Source organism: Piliocolobus tephrosceles, chromosome 10, assembly GCF_002776525.5.
Source record: "Piliocolobus tephrosceles isolate RC106 chromosome 10, ASM277652v3, whole genome shotgun sequence".
NCBI lineage: Eukaryota > Metazoa > Chordata > Mammalia > Primates > Cercopithecidae > Piliocolobus > Piliocolobus tephrosceles.
Genome location: NC_045443.1, coordinates 117997045 through 118016889, shown reverse-complemented (window position 1 = coordinate 118016889; position 19845 = coordinate 117997045). Strand labels below are relative to the sequence as shown.

At 48.0% G+C, this 19845-nt stretch overlaps 1 protein-coding gene across 2 annotated transcripts in view; it reads right to left on the bottom strand.

The window, feature by feature from the left end:
• The window catches only part of SIRT4 (sirtuin 4), a 21705-nt gene continuing 1860 nt past the window's right edge, over positions 1 to 19845 (bottom strand). The window contains exons 1-4 of one of the 2 annotated variants that reach the window (XM_023212682.1): positions 10631 to 10682; positions 8697 to 9194; positions 485 to 779; positions 1 to 351 (exon numbers count right to left, since the gene is read on the bottom strand). In XM_023212682.1, the coding sequence (XP_023068450.1) occupies positions 199 to 351; positions 485 to 779; positions 8697 to 9193 (945 nt within the window). In that variant the 5' untranslated portion in view covers position 9194; positions 10631 to 10682 and the 3' untranslated portion in view covers positions 1 to 198. Of the gene's footprint in view, positions 352 to 484; positions 780 to 8696; positions 9195 to 10630; positions 10683 to 19845 lie in introns of those variants that run through there. The other variant, XM_023212604.1, reaches the window with a different exon arrangement.

Below are 19845 nucleotides of genomic sequence, written 5' to 3'. Positions count from 1 at the left end.
TGAACAAATTTATTTTTTAAAAATGAGTTTTAATTAAGAATATCCACACACTAAGATACCTAGAACCTTCTATACTTTGTCAGTGCACCCTACTCTGTCGAATGGGAACTGGAATCTGTTATCTGAGAAGGCAATTACCTTTAGCAGCAAGACTCAAGTGAGAGTCCCTGTTCCAGGTTCTGGAACATTAGGCTGTGGTCAGCGTGGGTCTATCAAAGGCAGCAACTCTCCACAACGAGAATTCAGTTTCAGACACGCCAAGTCATCTGACCGTGTGGGCCCAATGTTCAGTATTGCAATCGGCAGCTTCTTCTCCCGGGCAGTGAGGATAAACCTGTAACTGGAGTATACCTGCATGGGTAAAAGACACACATAAGAATGTCTAGGTTCTCTAGATCTAGAAAAAGCTAAACCAAACAGGGGGTCTCTCCAGGACTCCCAATCCGGCATAGCGGGGGGTTACCACTCTGGCCAAGTCAGATACCTGCAAGGATGATCCCACCACCAAGAGGGAGTCGGCTTCTTTTACACGCTTGTGCACAAAATCAACCTTGTCAGGGTTCACTGTGTCCCCGAAGAAAACGACATCTGGTTTCAGATGGCCTCCACATTGAACGCAGGATGGGACCTGAAAGCTCCGGACTTGCTCCTCTGAGAGAAAGACGTCACCATCAGGAGCCAGACCATAGGCCTCAGCACTCCAGGTGGGGTTCAGGACTTGGAAGCGCTCTTGCAGCACCCCCCGGGGAGTCTGTTCCCCACAATCCAAGCACAGGACCCTGGAACCAAGGAAGATGCCAACTGAACAGTATGTCCTTGGGAGGGACAAAGCTGTCAGAGACGTTTCATCCCCAACCATTTTCAGCCCTTCCATTGCTGCTTTCTTTCCCTAACACACAATCCCCACCCCATTTTAGCCATACTTTCTATTTTTTTTTTTTTTTATTTTTGGAGACAGGGTCTGGCTGTTGCCCAGGCTGGAATGCAGTGGCATGATCTCAGCTCACTACAGCCTCAACCTTCTGGCCTCAAGTGATCCTCCCACTTTGGCCTCCCAAAGTGCTGGGATTACAGGTGTGAAACACTGCGTCCGGCCCATCTATTTCCTTCCTGTACACTCCTTCCTAACCTTCTGCTATAGCTCACTTTTATGCTTAACATGACTGCAAATGCTTTGCCTGCTGGTTTCCTTAGTGCCCAAACCTGTGTTTTTCCCTCTATCCTTTCCCTTGCTCATCTGCAGCATTTGCCACTGTCTATTACCATTCCCTCTAAAATGCTTCTCCTTCTTGGTTTCCAGGACACAGTGTCTCCTGGTTCGTTCCCTTCTCACCTCTTTTTTTTTTTTTGAGAGGGAGTTTCACTCTTATTGCCCAGGCTGGAGTACAATGGCACGATCTTGGCTCACTGCAACCTCCTCCTTGTGGGCTCAAGTGATTCTCCTGCCTCACCCTCCTGAGTAGCTGGGATTACAGGCATGTGCCACAACACCCAACTAATTTTTTTAGTATTTTTAGTAGAGATGGGGTTTCTCCATGTTGGTCAGGCTGGTCTCAAACTTCCGACCTCAGGTGATCCACCCACCTCGGCCTCCCAAAGTGCTGGGATCACAGGTGTGAGCCACCACACCTGGGCCTCCTTTTCACCTCTGTAATCACCAGAGCTTGAGCCAGTGAGGGGGAACATTTTGTGTCTGTTTTTATTTTTGTATTTTTATTTTTATTATTTATTGTATTTATTTACTTGTTTGAAACGGAGTTTCGCTCTTGTTGCCCAGGCTGGAGTGCAATGGCACGATCTTGGCTCACCACAACCTCCACCTCCCAGGTTCACGCAATTCTCCTGCCTCAGCCTCCCAAGTTGCTGGGATTACAGGCATGCACCACCACGTCCGGCTAATTTTGTATTTTTAGTAGAGACGGGGTTTCTCCATGTTGAGGCTGGTCTCAAACTCCTGACCTCAGGTGATCCACCCGCCTCGGCCTCCCAAAGTGCTGGGATTACAGGCATGAGCCACAACGCTCGGCCTATTTTTTTATTTTTTTAAGGGAGAGGGTCTTGGTCAGGCGTGGTGGCTCTTACCTGGAGTGCAGTGGCATGATTATAGCTCACTGCAGCCTCGAACTCCTAGGCTCAAGCAATCCTCCTGCCTTAGCCTTCCAAAGTGCTGGGACTACAGGTGTGAGCCACCACATCCAGCCTCATTTTTCTCCTTTTAGTTCTAGTCAGCTATCAGATTATGTTGATTTTCTTCTCTTAAAAGGCCCCCTGTGGCCAGGTATGGTGGCTCACACCTTATAATCCCAGCACTTTGGGAGAGTAAAGAGAGAGAATCACTTGAGTCAAGGAGTTCCAGGTTAGTCTGGGTAGACTGCAAGATCCTGTCTCTACAAAAAAAAAATTTGTTTTGCTTGTCTTTTTGTTTTTTGGGACGGGGTCTTGCTCTGTCGCTCAGGCTGGAGTGCAATGGCGCGATCTCGGCTCACTGCAACCTCCGCCTCCTGGGCTAAAGCAATTCTCCTGCCTCAGCCTCCCGAGCAGGGATTACAGGCGCCTGTCACCAGGCCCAGCTAATTTTTGTGATCTACCCACCTCAGCCTCCCAAACTCCTGAGACTACAGATGTGAGCCACCATGCCTGGCCAAAAAATATTTTTTTTAATTAGCTGGAGCTCTAATTACCTAGGAGTTCTAGGTTACAGGGAGCTATAATGGCACCATTGCACTCTAGCCTGGGTGTCAGAGCCAGACTCTGTCTAAATAAGAAAAAAGGGCCAAGCCGGGCGCGGTGGCTCACACCCATAATCCCAGCACTTTGGGAGGTCAAGGTGGGTGGATCACTTGAGATCAGGAGTTCAAGACCCGCCTGGCCAATATGGTGAAACCCCATCTTTACAAAAATACAAAAAAATTAGCCGGGTGTAGTGGCGCACACCTGTAATCCCAGCTACTCGGGAGGCTGAGACAGGAGAATTGCCTGAACCCAGGAGGCAGAGGTTACAGTGAGCTAAGATCATGCCATTGCATTCCAGCCTGGGTGACAGAGCGAGACTTCATCTCAAAAAAAAGGCCAGGCGCAGTGGCTCATGCCTGTAATCCCAGCCCTTTGGGAGGCCAAGGCAGGCAGATCACCTGAGGTCAGGAGTTTGAGACCAGCCTGGCCAACACTGTGAAACCCAGTCTCTACCAAAAATACAAAACTTAGCCGGGCGTGGTGGCGGGCGCCTATAATCCCGGCTATTCAGGAGGTTGAGGCAGGAGAATCGGTTCAACCCAGGAGGTGGAGGTTGCAGTGAGCCGGGATCACACCACTGCACTCCAGCCTGGGCGAGAGAGTGAGACTCTGTCCCAAAAAAAAAAAAAAAGAAAGAAAGGAAGAAAGAAAAAAGGCCCCTGTGAAATATCAAGACGTCCTGGATTGTTTTAAAATGCTTAAGAAGAGACAGAGAGAATAGATAAAGTAGACATGACAAAATCTTGATAAAACCTTGGAATCTGGGTGATGGTATATGAGAATTCACTATACTATTCTCTTTACTTTTGTGAATGTTTGAGATTTTCTTTATTTAAAAAAAGAGATTTTCATCATGAAAAAAATTGTGGTTTTTTTTTTTTTTGAGATGGAGTTTCGCTATTGTCACCCAGGCTGGAGTGCAATGGCGCAGTCTTGGCTCCCTGCAACCTCCACCTCCCAGGTTCAAGCGATTCTCCTGCCTCAGCCTCCCGAGTAGCTGGGATTACAAGCATGTGCCACCATGCCCGGCTAATTTTTTTTTGTTGTTGTACTTTTAGTAGATACAGGGTTTCTCCATGTTGGTCAGGCTGGTATGACCTCAGGTGATCCGCCCGCTTCAGCATCCCAAAATGCTGAGATTACAGGCGTGAGCCACTGCGCCCGGTGAAAAAAATTGTTTTACTGAATCCATAAGTATCATTAATTCAAATTCCCTGGATACCACCTTAGTCTAGGTCCTTCAGGCTGACCTCACTGACCTGCTCTTGTTAATCCTGTCTAGCCTTCCTCAAATGCTATTTTTATCATGTTGCTTTCTTGCTCAGAAACCACTAATAAACCCCTTTGGTGTCTCACAACAGACCCAACTGCACTGCCTGATTTTCAAATGCAACCATGATTTGGGCCTAACTTTCCCAGATAATCTGGTTTCTGCAAGTCCCAGGTCCAAACCTCTACAGAGGCCAGGCCAGACTCCTCTGGGATCTACAATTTCCCTTCATTTGGAAAGCCCTGTTTCCCGCTCTTGCCTAGACAAACCTGAGCCAATCTCAAGCCCCCTGTATCCATAAAAGCTTTCTTGGGGCTGGGTGCGGTGGCTCACGCCTGTAATCCCAGCGCTTTGGGAGGCCGAGGCAGGCGGATCACGAGATCAGGAGTTCGAGACCAGGCTGGCCCACATGGTGAAACCCTACCTCTACTAAAAATACAAAAAATTAGCTGGACGTGGTGGCAGGTGCCCGTAATCCCAACTACTCGGGAGGCTGAGGCAGGAGAATCTCTTGAACCCAGGAGGCAGAGGTTGCAGTGAGCCGACACCATGCCACTGCACTCCAGCCTCGGCAACAAGAGCAAGACTCTGTCTCAAAAAAAAAAGAAAGTGTTCTTGGGCCAGGCGTGGTGGCTCACACCTGTAATCCCAACACTTTGGAAGACCGACGCAGGAGGATAGCTTGAGCTCAGGAGTTCGAGACCAGACTAGGCAACACAGCAAGATCCTGTCTCTATTTTTAAAAAGTTTTTTAAAAAAAAAAAGTTTTCTCAGCCAATTATTCCAGTCTTTACTAAATCTGTTTATTTGAACATGCACAGCATATAAATCAAGAACCACACAATTTAACAATCATGCATTGTCATTTATCATTAATTATGTGTTTTTCTTTGTTTGTTTACTTGTTCGCTTTTTGAGGAGTTTCGTTCTTGTTGCCCAGGCTGGAGTGCGATGGTGGGATTTCGGCTCATTACAACCTCCGCCTCCCAGGTTCAAACAATTCTCCTGTCTCAGCCTCCTGAGTAGCCGGGATTATAGGCATGCACCACCATGTCTGGCTAATTTTGTATTTTTAGTAGAGACAGGGTTTCAGTATGTTGGTCAGGCTGGTCTTAAACTACTGACCTCAGGTGATCTGTCTGCCTCGGCCTCCCAAAGTGCTGGGATTACAGGAGTGAGCCACCGCGCCCAGCCAATTATGTTATTTTTGTGTCTCCCCAAATATTACAAAGTTCTTGCATATAAAGTGGGTCATGTTTTATACTTTGGTTTTTGTTTGTTTGTTTGTTTGAGACAATCTCCCTCTGTCGCCCAGGCTAGAGTGCAATGGCACGATCTCAGCTCACTGTAACCTCTGCCACCCATGTTCATGCAATTCTCCTGCCTCAGCCTCCCCAGTAGCTGGGACTATAGGCACGCACCACCACGCCTGGCCAATCTTTTATTTTTAGCAGAGACCAGGTTTCAACATATTGGCCAGGCTGGTCTCAAACTCCTGAGCTCAAGTGATCTGCCCCCTTCAGCCTCTCAAAATGCTGGGATTACAAGTGTGAGTCACTGTGCCCAGCCTATACTTTGGTTTTGACCTCTCGACACCACCAAGAAGCACAGTATTAGTGTTATAATGTACTACATAGTGTAATGTATGTACACCGTACATTCTAGGCACCCAGTAAATATTTCACCATTTGCAGACTGATTTCAGCCCTCAGAGGAGCCTCTTTAGGGCTTAAAGAAATAAGTCTCCAATTAGCTACAATTATTGCCAGACCCATAAGCATGATACCCTCCCATGTATTTGTTCCCTCATTATTTGTTGAGTTCTGACTATTGCCCAGCTACATTATATTCTATGTATCCAGGCATCCTAGACATCAGAAACCCAGCAGCTTATAGCACATGCTATTGGTGTTCAGCTCATATTTTCCTCAGAATATGCCAAAGGCCACGTTCAATCAGTTTCCTTTCTTTTTGTTTTTTTATTGAGATAGAGTCTCACTCTTGTCCAGCCTGGAGTGCAGTGGCACAAACTTGGCTCACTGCAACCTCTGCCTCCCAGGTTCAGGTGATTCTTGTGCCTCAGCCTCACAAATGGCTGAGACTACAGGCGCGTGCCACCACGCCCAGGTAATTTTTTGTATTTTTAGTAGAGATGGGGTTTCACCGTGTCAGCCAGGATGATCTCAAACTCCTGACCTCAAGTGATTTGCCTGCCTCTGTGCCTCCCAAAGTGCTGAGATTACAGGCATGAGCCACTGCACCCATCCCAGTTTCCTTTCTCTCTCTGTTTTTTTTTTTTTTTTTCCCATGGAGTTTCGCTCTTGTTGCCCAGGCTGCAGGCTGGAGTGCAATGGCACAATCTCGGCTCACCACAACCTCCGCCTACTGGGTTCAAGCAATTCTCCTGCCTCAGCCTCCCGAGTAGCTGGGATTACAGGCATGCACCACCACGCCCGGCTAATTTTGTATTTTTAGTAGAGACGGGGTTTCTCCATGTAGGTCAGGCTGGTCTCGAACTCCCGACCTCAGGTGATCTGTCCGACTCAGCCTCACGAAGTGCTGAGATTGCAGGTGTGAGCCACCGCACCTGGCCAATTTCCTTTCTTAAAATTTTTTTTTGTAGAGACGGAGTCTGGCTGTGTTACCTAGGCTGGTCTTGATCTCCTAACCTCAAGCAATCCTCCTGCCTTGGCCTCTTGAGTTGCTGGGATGACAGATATGAACCACAGCACCCTGGTGCACACAGTTTTCTTACAAGCAGTTTCCTGTGTCTCTCTTGCTTCAGATGTTCTCTGCCCATGGAAGCCTCCTTGGGAGGAGCAGAGTCAAAATGTTAGGGAATTAATTTCCCTACGGTGATCCTGGACCCATGAGGGATGAAAGATGGTGAATAAATACCCTAGTTTCAAGGCCAAGCACAGTGGCTCACACTTGTAATCCCAGCACTTTGAGATGCCAAGGCAGGAGGATCACGTGAGCCCAGAAGTTCGAGACCAGCCTGAGCAACATAGTAAGACTTCATCTCTACAAAAAAATGAAAATTAAATTAAAAATTAGCTGGGCATGGTGGCGTTTGTCTGTAGTCCCAGCTACTAAGGAGGCTGGGGTGAAAGGATCATTTGAGCCCAGGAGATTGAGACTATAGTGAGCTATAATCACACCACTGCACTCCAGTCTGTGTGACAGAGTGAGAGCCTGTCACACACACATACACGTGCACACACAAACACAAAAGAAAAGAAAAAAGAAAAAAAAATCACCCTAAATCACCCTAGCTTGCTCAACTTTTTTTTTTTTTTTTTTTTTTGAGACGGAGTTTTGCTCTGTTGCCTAGGCTGGCATGTAGTGGCATGATCTCAGCTCATGATCTCAGCTCACTGGAACCTCCACCTCCCAGGTTCAAGCAATTCTCCTGCCTCAGCCTCCTGAGTAGCTGGAATTACAGGTGCGTGCCCCCACATCCAACAAATTTTTGGGCCGGTCGCAGTGGCTCAAGCCTGTAATCCCAGCACTTTGGGAGGCCGAGACGGGCGGATCACGAGGTCAGGAGATCGAGACTATCCTGGCTAACACGGTGAAACCCCGTCTCTACTAAAAAATACAAAAAACTAGCTGGGCGAGGTGGCGGGCGCCTGTAGTCCCAGCTACTCGGGAGGCTGAGGCAGGAGAATGGCGTAAACCCGGGAGGCGGAGCTTGCAGTGAGCTGAGATCCGGCCACTGCACTCCAGCCTGGGCGACAGAGCGAGACTCCGTCTCAAAAAAAAAAAACAAAAACAAATTTTTGTATTTTTAGTAAAGACGGGGTTTCACCATGTTGACCAGGTTGATCTTGAACTCCTGACCTCTGGTAATCCGCCTGCCTCAGCCTCCCAAAGTGCTGGGATTACAGGCGTGAGCCACCATACCCGGCCTCAACTTTCTTTAAAAAAATATATATATATATATAATTTACTTTATTTATATAGAGACAGAGTCTCACTGTGTTGGCCAGGTTGGTCCTGAACTGTTGGCCTCAAGCAGTCTTCCTGTCTCAGCCTTCCAAAGTGCTAGGATTACAGGCATAAGCCATTGTGCACCATCCTCAACTTTTGTTTTCTTTTTTTTGAGATGGAGTCTTGCTCTGTTGCCCAGGCTGGAGTGCAGTGGTGCAATCTTGGCTCACTGCAGCAACCTCTGCCTCCCAAGAGATTTTCCTGCCTCAGCCTCCCAAGTAGCTGGGATTACAGGCATGTGCCACCGTGACCACCTAATTTTTGTATTTTTAGTAGAAATGGGGTTTCACCGTGTTGGCCAGGCTGGTCTCGAACTCCTGAGCTCACACGATCTGCCCGCCTCGTTCTCCCAAAGTGCCGGGATTACACGCATGAGCCACTGCGCCCAGCCCCAGCCCTCAAGTTTCATTGAGACAGTCCTCAGACATGTCCTAGACAGTTGGAGGGTTCCTCACAGGACTGAACCCCAGTGCCCAAAGCAGTAACCCACTCATTAACACACCCTTTCCTGGCTTTCCTCTCTTTTCTGTTTTACGTCCTCACTCCATCAATGAATTTACTGGAATCAACTCCAAAATAAACAACTTGTTCTGAAATCCTTTTCTCAAGGTCTAAGTCTGCGGTGATCAAGACAGCCAAGGTCCCTACTCTGCCAAAACAACACACGGGTTTGCGTTCAAACCATGTACACCTCCTGCACCTGTGCATGCATCCGTGGAGCTCTGTCAGGCGCCGACTCCCTGCCTTGGTGTGCAAGGCATCCACATTTTGGGTCACCAACCAGTACAGCTTTCCGAGTTTCTCCCAGGTACTCAAAGCCCAGTGTGCAGGGTTAGGCTGGTGGGAGGAGAATTGAGGCCAGCCCACAAAGTTTCTCGCCCAGTACCGCTGGCGGATTGGGGCACTCCGGACAAAATCGCCATGCTGGATGGGCCTGCGGTCAGTGCGGGCATAAAGCCCCACCTTTTCTGACCTGTAGTCTGGTATCCCCGACTCAGTGGAGATTCCTGCCCCAGTCATTACGAGGAGTCTCTTGGAAAGTGTGATGAAGCGCTGTAACTCTTTGACCTTCTCAGGGTCCAAAGGAGGACTTGCTGGCACAAATAACCCAATGGAAGCTTTTGAGCACTGCCAGCTGGGGTTTGCGATCCAACGGCCTTTTGCTGACCTGAAAGTCAACCCAAAGCTCATCTTCATTCTAGAGAAAAAGAAACCTCATGTGAGAAACTGGGGTGTTTTTTTTCTCATTTTTTGTTTCTTTGTTTGTTTTGTTTTTTGAGACAGAGCCTCCCTCCGTTGCCCAGGCTAGAGTACAGTGGTGCAATCTCATCTCACTGCAACCTCTGCCTCCTAGGTTCAAGTGATTCTCCTGCCTCAGCCTCCCAAATAGCGGGATTACAGGTGTGCGCCACCACACTCAGCTAAGTTTTTTGTATTTTACTAGAGACGAAGTTTCACCATGTTGGCCAGGCTGGTCTCAAACTCCTGACCTCAGGTGATCTGCCTGCCTCGGCCTCCCAAAGTGTTGGGATTACAGCCGTGAGCCACTGCACCCGGCCCCATTCATTCTTTTTTGAGCCAGCATCTCACTCTGTCACCCAGGCTGGAGTACAGTGGCATGATCTTGGCTCACTACAACCTCTGCCTCCTGGGTTCAAGTGATTCTCCTGCCTCAGCCTCCAGAATAGCTGGGACTATAGGTGAGCACCACCATGCCCAGCTAATTATTGTATTTTTAGTAGAGACGGGGTTTCACCATGTTGGCCAGGCTGCTCTCGAACTCCTAAGCTCTAGTGATCTGCCCGCCTCGGCCTCCCAACGTACTGGGATTACAGGTGTAAGCCTGGCCCTAATAAGTCAGGTTTTGTTTGATTTTGTTCATGTAATTAAGCACACATATACACTCCTTTTATTTTTTCATTTCCCCCTTAGTTTAGTTTACCTTCCACTGCAAGCTCTGCTACTTGGATACATTAGAGACAAGACCCCTGCCTGTCAGCTTTTCTAGCTGTAACAATAGAGGGCTCGGTGCTGTGGTTCACATCTGAAATCCCAGCACTTTGGGAGGCTGAGGTAGGCAGATCACTTGAGATCAGGAGTTCGAGACATGCCTGGCCAACATGGTGAAACCCCGTCTCTACTAAACCTACAAAAAAATTTAGCCGGGAGTAGTGGCACGTGCCCGTAATCCCAGCTACTGGGGAGGATGAGGCAGAATTGCTTGAACCCGGGATTCGGAGGTTGCAGTGAGCCAAGATCGCGCCATTGCACTCCAGCCTGGGCGAAGAAGCGAGACTCAGTCTCAAAAAAAAAACCCTTTGATATATTATTTGATATAATGCATAAATCCTCTAGTGACATGCAACCCGTATGTAAACATTATTTTATGCTTGGCTTTCCAGATCTGAGATCAGGACCCCGCTTTCTCCTTGACATTCCACAGCAACACGTGAACAGCTAACACACATTCCGGTTTCCCCAGACCAAAGGGCCAGGGAAACCCCAGCTGAAAATGTGCATCAGCGGAACAACTGCTCTCTTCCAGGTCCCACCAAGGGCAAAGAGGAGAAACAGAATCCCTCACAAGAAATCCACAACTTCTAGAAACCCGCAGCACGCACAGAACACACTTACTTCTCACAGCTCTGCGGACACTTCACACCCCACAGTGGGGCTGTCTGATTACATTTGCATTTTGGGACATGTAGTCCAGAAAGATTAAATTATCAGAGAAAAACTACAAGTCCCATAATCTTCCGCGTCTCGCAATTGACGGCCCCAGATCATCCAGGATCGCCCCCTGTCGGCTCTTTCTGGTCAGAGGTCCTTTTAATCATGGATTGTTTGTTTTCAATTTTTGTGGGCACTTAGTAGGCGTATATATTTATGGTGTACATAAGATTTTTTGTGTGTGTTTTCTTTTTTCTTTTCTTTCTTTCTTTTTTTTTTTTTTTTGAGACGGAGTCTGGCTCTGTCGCCCAGGCTGGAGTGCAGTGGCCGGATCTCAGCTCACTGCAAGCTCCGCCTTCCGGGTTTACGCCATCCTCCTGCCTCAGCCTCCGGAGTAGCTGGGACTACAGGCGCCCGCCACCTCGCCCGGCTAGTTTTTGGTATTTTTTAGTAGAGACGGGGTTTCACCGTGTTAGCCAGGATGGTCTCGATCTCCTGACCTCGTGATCCGCCCGTCTCGGCCTCCCAAAGTGCTGGGATTACAGGCTTGAGCCACCGCGCCCGGCTTTTCTTTTCTTTTAAGATGGAGTTTTTCTTTTGAAAAAACTCCAGGCTGGAGTGCAGTGGCACGATCTCGGCTCACTGCAACCTCCCCCTCCTAGGTTCAACCGATTCTCCTGCCTCAGCCTCCAGAGTAGCTGGGATTATTATTATTATTATTATTTTTATTTTTATTTTTATTTTTTTTTTGAGTCGGAGTCTCGCTCTGTCGCCCAGGCTGGAGTGCAGTGGCGAGATCTCGGCTTACTGCAAGCTCCGCATCCCGGGTTCACGCCATTCTCCTGCCTCAGCCTCCCCAGTAGCTGGGACTACAGGCGCCCGCCACCACGCCCGGCTAATTTTTTTTTGTATTTTTAGTGGAGACGGGGTTTCACCATGTTAGCCAGGATGGTCTCAATCTCCTGACCTCGTGATCTGCCCGCCTCGGGCTCCCAAAGTGGTGGGATTACAGGCGTGAGCCACGCTCCCGGCCTATTTTTGTATTTTTAGTACAGACGGGGGTTTCGCCATGTTGGCCAGGCTGGTCTTGAACTCCTAACTTCAGGTGATCTGCACGCCTTGCCCTCCCAAAGTGCTGGGATTACAGGCGTGAGCCACCGCGCCTGGCCATCTTTTCTCTTATTTTTTGTCTTCTTTTCTTTTCTCTGTGCCTATCTATGCTTTACCCACATGGGATGTTTTGATACAAACATGCAATGTGAAATAAGCACATCATTAATCATGGATCTAGATTTGACTTTTTTAAACGTTTTTGTATTTTTAGTAGAGACAGAGTTTCACAATGTTGGCCAGGCTGGTCTCCAACTCCTGAGCTCAAGTGATCCAGGCTGGTCTCGAACTCCCAACCTCAGGTGATCGGTCAGCCTCGGCCTCCCAAAGTGCTGGGATTACAGGCCTGAGCCACTGCACCTGGCCTAGATTTGACTCATTCTAAACATCAGAGTTTGTGATCCTTTTCATTCATAGCGACAGAATCAAGTTCTTACCTTGAACTTGCAAAGAAATGCATTTATACATATCTTAAAAAGTGATAGTTTGTTTTTTTGTTTTTGAGACAGAGTCTCCCTCTGTCACCCAGGCTGGAGTGCAGTGGTGCCATCTCGGCTCACTGCAATCTCCACTTCCCGGGTTCAGGCGATTCTCCTGCCTCAGTCTCCTGAGTAGCGGGGATTACAGGCGCATGCCACTACGCCTTGCTAATTTTTTTATTTTTAGTAGAGACAAGGTTTCACCGTGTTAGCCAGGATGGTCTTGATCTCCTGACCTCATGATCTGCCCGCCCTAGCCTCCCAAAGTGCTGGGATTACAGGTGTGAGCCACAGCGCCTGGCCAAAAGTGTTGTTTTTACAGTTAATATGAAGCCAAATATATTATACTTGGACTAATGTACTTAACCTGCTTGGCTTCTCCAATTCTATTTATCATCTTGTTTTTTTGTTAAGTTAATCAACACAATGCCTGTGTCTCACTCCCAGTGATTGTGATCTACAAATTTCCTAATTATTCCTAATGTATAGACAACTAGAACTGCTGTTCTACAGCATCACCTAAATCAATACATTTATAAGTGTCTGTGGACATAAAGGTGGGCAGCTAGCAGGGACCTTGAAGACCACCTAAGGACTCCCTTCCCCCATTTTAAGATGAACTGGGCTGAGCGCAGTGGTTCCCACCTGTAATCCCAACATTTTGGAAGGCCAAGGCAGGAGGATCACTTGAGCCCAAAAGTTTGAGATCAGCCTGGGCAACATAGTGAGACCCAATCACTACAAAAAATAAACAAAATTAGCCGGGTGTGGTGGTGTGTGCCTGTAGTCCCAGCTACTCAGGAGGCTCAGGTGGGAGGATCACTTGGAGCCCAGGAGATCGAGGCTGCAGTGAGCCATAATTGTGCCACTGCACTTCAGCCTGGATGACAAAGTGAGATCCCATCTCTTTAAAAAATAATCATAAGTAAAGATGAACTGAAGTGCAGAGAAGTAATATGGAAGCTTAAGAGTTTCTAGGTTTTTGGTTCTATCATTGTATCTTTGGAGGTAATATTGGTAAAATGACCATTTAGTAGTTTGGGATGTGAGACAAATGTAAGAAGCCATGTTTGCTCATTTCTGCCTTTTTTTTTTGAGACAGGATCTTGTTCTGTCACCCAGGCTGGAGTGCAGTTGTGACATCACAGCTCACTGCAGTTTCTACTTCCCAGGCCCAAGGGATCCTCCGACCTCAGCCTCTCAAGTAGCTGAGATCACAGGCATCCACCACCACGCCCAGCTAAATTTTGTTATTATTTATTTATTTTATTTTATTTTATTTTATTTTATTTTATTTGAGACAGAGTCTTCCTCAGTCGCCCAGGCTGGAGTGCAGTGGCACAATCTCGGCTTACTGCAAGCTCCGCCTCCCGGGTTCCCACCATTCTCCTGCCTCAGCCTCCCAAGTAGCTGGGACCACAGGTGCCCGCCAACACGCCCGGCTAATTTTTTGCATTTTTAGTAGAGACGGGGTTTCACCGTGTTAGCCATGATGGTCTCGATCTCCTGACCTCATGATCTGCCCGCCTCGGCCTCCCAAAGTGCTGGGATTACAGGCGCGAGCCACCACGCCCGGCCCCGTTATTTTTTATTTTTATTGAGACGCGGTCTCACTATGTTGCTCAGGCTGGTCTCAAACTCCTGAACTCAAGGAAAGCTCTCGCCTTGGCCTCCCAAAGCACTGGGATTACAGGTGTGAGCCACCATGCTGGGCCTGCTTATTTCGACTTGCCAGCATCATTTCATGAAGCCCCTGACTCTGTGACAACATGCAGCTGTCCAGAAAGATGCTTTGAAAACAAAACAGAGTAGAGCACACGGCCTTCCATGTCTCTTCTGAGTCCCTGTATTCATTAAAAGATAAATTACAGGCCAGGCGCGGTGGCTCACGCCTGTAATCCCAGCACTTTGGGAGGCCGAGGCAGGTGGATCACCTGAGGTCAGGAGTTCGAGACCAGCCTGCCCAACATGGTGAAACCCTGTCTCTACTGAAAATACAAAAAATTAGCCAGGCGTGGTTGTGGGCGCCTGTAATCCCAGCTACTCAGGAGGCTGAGGCAGGAGAATCACTGGAACCCGGGAGGCGGAGGTTGCAGTGAGCTGAGCTTGCGCCACTGCTTTCCAGCCTGGTGACAGAACAATACTCAAATAATAATAATAATAATAATAATAATAATAATAATAATGGGGCCGGGCATGAGCCACTGTGCCCAGCCACTTTAATTATTTAAAAGCTTATTTTTTTATTCTGGGGACATGGTCTCACTCTGCCACCTAGGTGGGAGTGCAGTGGCACAATCACTGCTCACTACAGCCTCAACCTCTTGGATTCAAACCATCCTCCCACCTCAGCCTCCTGAGTAGCTGGGACTACAGGTGGGCCACCACGCCCAGCTAATTTTTGTATTTTTTTTTGTAGAGATGGGGTTTTTCACCATGTTGCCCAGGCTGGTCTCAAACTCCTGGGCTCTAGGCTTTCCAAAGTGTTGTGATTACGGGAGTGAGCTACTGCGCCTGGACGATTGTTTTTTTCCTTAGTGGAAAGGGAGTAGTAGCTCCAGCAACAGCGAAAGTCAGTAGTTGTAGGATCTACTAGGCCGGGAAACTCATCTGACAGCCCCCCTCCTTTTTTTTTTTTTTTTTTTGAGACAGAGTTTCACTCTTGTTGCCCAGGCTGCAGTGCAATGGCGCCATTTTGGCTCACTGCAGCCTCCGCCTCCCAGGTTCAAGCGATTCTCCTTCCTCAGCCTCCCTAGTAGCTGGGATTACAGGTGTGAGTCACCGTGCCCGGCCACCCCGTTTTTTTTTCAAGGCTGCAGTGAGCCGTGATCCTGTGAGTGCACTCCAGCCACTGACAGCTCTTTCTGCATTAGTTAACCTGACCACATCTGCTGAAAGAAAGAACCAGAAGCTAGACTAAAATTTTCATTGTCAAAAAAATTATAATCCCCCCCAAAATTTAAAAATTAAAATCCAGCACATTTTCTGCACATATTTTCTGGGTATTTGATCATAACTTTAAAAAATGTGAAAACAGGCCGGGCGCGGTGGCTCAAGCCTGTAATCCCAGCACTTTGGGAGGCCGAGACGGGCGGATCACGAGGTCAGGAGATCGAGACCATCCTGGCTAACATGGTGAAACCCCGTCTCTACTAAAAATACAAAAAACTAGCCGGGCGAGGTGGCGGGTGCCTGTAGTCCCAGCTACTCGGGAGGCTGAGGCAGGAGAATGGCGTAAACCCAGGAGGCGGAGCTTGCAGTGAGCTGAGATCGGGCCACTGCACTCCAGCCTGGGCGACAGAGCGAGACTCTGTCTCACAAAAAAAATAAATAAATAAATAAAAAATAAAATAAATAAAAAATGTGAAAACAGTGACATTCTCCTTCCCCATCCACCAATTTTACTATGAAAAAGTTCAAACCTATGTCATTTTTTCAGTTCTCCAAGTGGAATGACCATCACTAATAGAGACTGGTCGAGAATTCTATTGTGCTTCTAGGCCCCCAAAAATCTCATGCTCTGAGGAAAAGTTAGCTGAGTTTTCAATTTTTCTCATAGCGCTGGAAAATCATCCCTGGAAGGTGAAGTCATCCAAGTCTGTTTTGTTTTGTTTTCTTTCTTTTCTTTTCTTTTCCTTCTTTCCTTCCTTCCTTCCTTCCTTCCTTCCTTCCTTCCTTCCTTCCTTCCTTCCTTCCTTCCTTCCCTCTCTCCCTCCCTTCCTTCCTTCTTTCTTTCTAATTTTTTGTATGCTTTTTTAAATTTGTTTCTATTTTTTTTTTTTTGTCATCCAAGTCAGCTGGTGAAACACACAATTTCACTTCATAGCTACTGAGAGAGGGTAATGGGCCACACGTTCTAGAATTCTCAAGGGCTGGGAAGTTCCTTTGATACCCTCATGGGATTAGGATTAGGGCTTTAGTCTTTTTCTCTTTTTTTTTCTTTTTGAGATGGAGACTCCAGTCTGTCACCCAGGCTGGAGTGCAGTGGCACAATCTCAGCTCACTGAAACCTCTGCCTCCTGGGTTCCAGCGATTCTCCTACGTCAGCCTCCTGAGTAGCTGGGATTACAGGCACCCACCACCATGCCCAGCTAAGTTTTTTTTTTTTTTTTTTGTATGTTTAGTAGAGATGAGATTTCACCATATTGGCCAGGCTGGTCTTGAACTCCTGACCTTGTGATCCACCCGCCTTGGCCTCCCAAAGTGCTGGGATTACAGGCGTGAGCCACCACGCCTGGCCTAGTCTTTTTCTCGCAACTCCACCCCACCCAGAATTAATGACTGTATCCTTGACTGGATGACCAAAGTAAAATAATCTAAATTCTTTTCTTTTTTTTTTTTTTCTACTGATTTTCCCTACCCTAGCAGGTGTTGGGAAAATCAGTATCCAGGCTGTGACTTAAATAAGTAGTCAGCTGCGGTGGCTCACGCCTGTAATCCCGCCCTTTGGGGAGGCTGAGGTGGGCGGATCACTGGAGCCCAGGAGTTGGAGACCAGCATGGACAACATGGTGAAACCCCACATCTACAAAAATTACAGAAAAATTAGCTGGGCATGGTGGTGTGTGCCTGTAGTCCCAGCTACGTGGGAGGCTGTGGTGGGAAGATCGCTTGAGCCCAGCAGGTTTAGGCTGCACTGAGCCGTGATTGTGCCCCCGTGCTCCAACCTAGGCGACTGAGAACACGTCTCAAAAAAAAAAAAAGGAAAAAAATAAAAGAACCACACAACAGGTCGGGCGCGGTGGCTCAAGCCTGTAATCCCAGCACTTTGGGAGGCCGAGACGGGCGGATCACGAGGTCAGGAGTTCGAGACCATCCTGGCTAACACGGTGAAACCTCATCTCCACTAAAAATACAAAAACTAGCCAGGCGAGGTGGCGGTCGCCTGTAGTCCCAGCTACTCCGGAGGCTGAGGCAGGAGGATGGCGTAAACCCAGGAGGCGGAGCTTGCAGTGAGCTGAGATCCGGCCACTGCACTCCAGCCCGGGCGACAGAGCGAGACTCCGCCTCAAAAAAAAAAAAAAAAAAAAAAAAAAGAACCACACAACATATCAGCATCAAACAGGCCTTTTAAAATGTCATTTTTGTATATAGATGATGAGTACATGAATGTTCACTGAGGAATTCTTTGAACATTTTGTGTTTAAAATTTTTTATAATAAAATGTTGGAGGAAATGTTACTTTCTTGGAGACTACTATTTGCATGTTAACGAGTAAAAAAACCCAAATAAATGTATTTCAGGGCATATAATTCAGTGAGGAAACAAGTTTAGATGTAGGTTTCTTTTTTTTTTGAGATGGAGTCTCGCTCTCTGTTGCCCAGGCTGGAGTGCAGTGGCATGATCTCAGCTCACTGCAACCTCTGCCTCCCAGGTTCAAGCGATCCTCCTGCCTCAGCCCCCCAGTAGCTGGGTTAATTTTTGTATTTTGTATTTTTGTAATTTTGTATTTTGTATTTACAGGGGTGTCGCCATGTTGCCAGGCTGGTCTTGAACTCCTGACCTCAGGTGATCCACCCACCTTGGCCTCCCAAAGTGTTGGGATTACAGGTGTGAGCCACCGCACCTAGACCAGATGTAGGTTTCTTTTTTTTTTTTTTTTTTTGAGATGGAGTCTTGCTCTATCACCTAGGCTGGAGTGCAGTAGCACGATCTCCACTCACTGCAAGCTCCGCTGCCTCCAGGGTTCATGCCATTCTCCTGCCTCAGCCTCCCGAGAACCTGGGACCAGAGGTGCCCGCCACCACGCCTGGCTAATTTTTTTGTATTTTTTAGTAGAGACGGGGTTTCACCGTGTTTACCAGGATGGTCTCGATCTCCTGACCTCGTGATCCGCCCGCCTCAGCCTCCCCAAGTGCTGGGATTACAGGTGTGAGCCACCGCGCCCGGCCCAGATGTAGGTTTCTAACAGCTTTCCACATCCTGAAGGAAAAAAGGCAGTGAGGGTGAAAGTTGCTTCAAATTTTAGATACTGTGAACGTTTCTGTGGAAATAAATCCTTATTCTTTCAGCCTCCTTTTGAATTACAGTGTCCGAAGAAAACCCTTTTGAATTAACATATGATCCAGCAATTTTACTTCTAGGTATGTACACCAAAGAATAGAAAACGGGGCCGGGTGTGGTGGCTCACACCTGTAATCCTAGCACTTTGGGAGGCCGAGGCAGGCAGATCACCTGAGGTCAGGAGTTCGAGACCAGCCTGACCAACATGGAGAAACCCTGTCTCTACTTAAAAAAAAAAAAAAATTATATATATATAAAATTAGCCAAGCATGGTGGCACATGCCTGTAATCCCAGCTACTCAGGAGGCTGAGGCAGGAGAATCGCTTGAACCCAGGAGGCAGAGGTTGCAGTGAGCTGAGATTGCGCCATTGCAGTCCAGACTGGGTAACAAGAGCGAAACTCAGTCTCAAAAAAAAAAAAAAAAAAAGGAAAATAGGAACTTAAGCTGATATTTGCACACCAATAGCAGCATTATTCCCATAGACAAAAGTTAGAAACCAGCAATGTCCATCTAAGAATAAATGGATAGGACAGGCGCGGTGGCTCAGCACTTTGGGAGGCTGAGGCAGGCGGATCACTTGAGGTCAGGAGCTTGAGACCAGCCTGGCCAACATGATGAAACCCTGTCTCTCCTAAAAATACAAAAATTAGCCAAGCATGGTGGCACGCACCTGTAATCTCAGTTACTCCGGAGGCTGAGACAGAATTGCTTGAAACCGGGAGGCGGAGGTTGCAGCGAGAGGAGATTGAGCCACTGCACTCCAGCTTGGGCAACAGAGCCAGACTCTCTGTCAAAAAAAAAAAAAAAAAAGGATAAACAGTTGGCCTGGGTGGCAGCTCATGCCTATAGTTCCAGCACTTTGGGAGGCCAAGATGGGAGGATCGCTTGAGCCCAGGAGTTTGAGACCAGCCTGAGCAACATGGTGAGATCCTGTCTTTACGAAAAATACGCAAATTAGCCAGCTGAAGTGGGAGGAGGATCACTTGAGGCCTGGAAGGGGAGGTTGAAGTGAGCTGAGATTGCGCCACTGCTTCCATCCTGGACGATAAAGCCAAAAGCTGTCTCAAAAACGAATGAATGGGACCGGCCACGGTGGTTCACGGCTGTAATCCCAGCACTTTGGGAAGCTGAGGCGGGTGGATCACCTAAAGTGAGGAGTTCAAGACCAGCCTGACCAACATGGTGAAACCCCTTCTCGGAGGGGCGCGGTGGCTCACGCCTGTAATCCCAGCACTGTGGGAGGCCGAGGCGGGCGGATCATGCGGTCTGGAGATGGAGACCATCCTGGCTAACACGGTGAAACCCTGTGTCTACTAAAAATACAAAAAATTAGCCAGGCCTGGTTGCGGGCGCCTGTAGTCCCAGCTACTTGGGAGGCTGAGGCAGGAGAATGGTGTGAACCCGGGAGGCAGAGCTTGCAGTGAGCAGAGATGGCGCCACTGCACTCCAGCCTGGACGACGGAGCGAGACGTGAGACTCTGTCTCGAAAGAAAGGAAAGGAAAGGAAAAAGGAAAAAGGGAAGGAAAAAGGGAAGGGAAGAAAGAAAAGAAAGAAAGAAAAGAAAGAAAGAAAGAAAGAAAGGAAG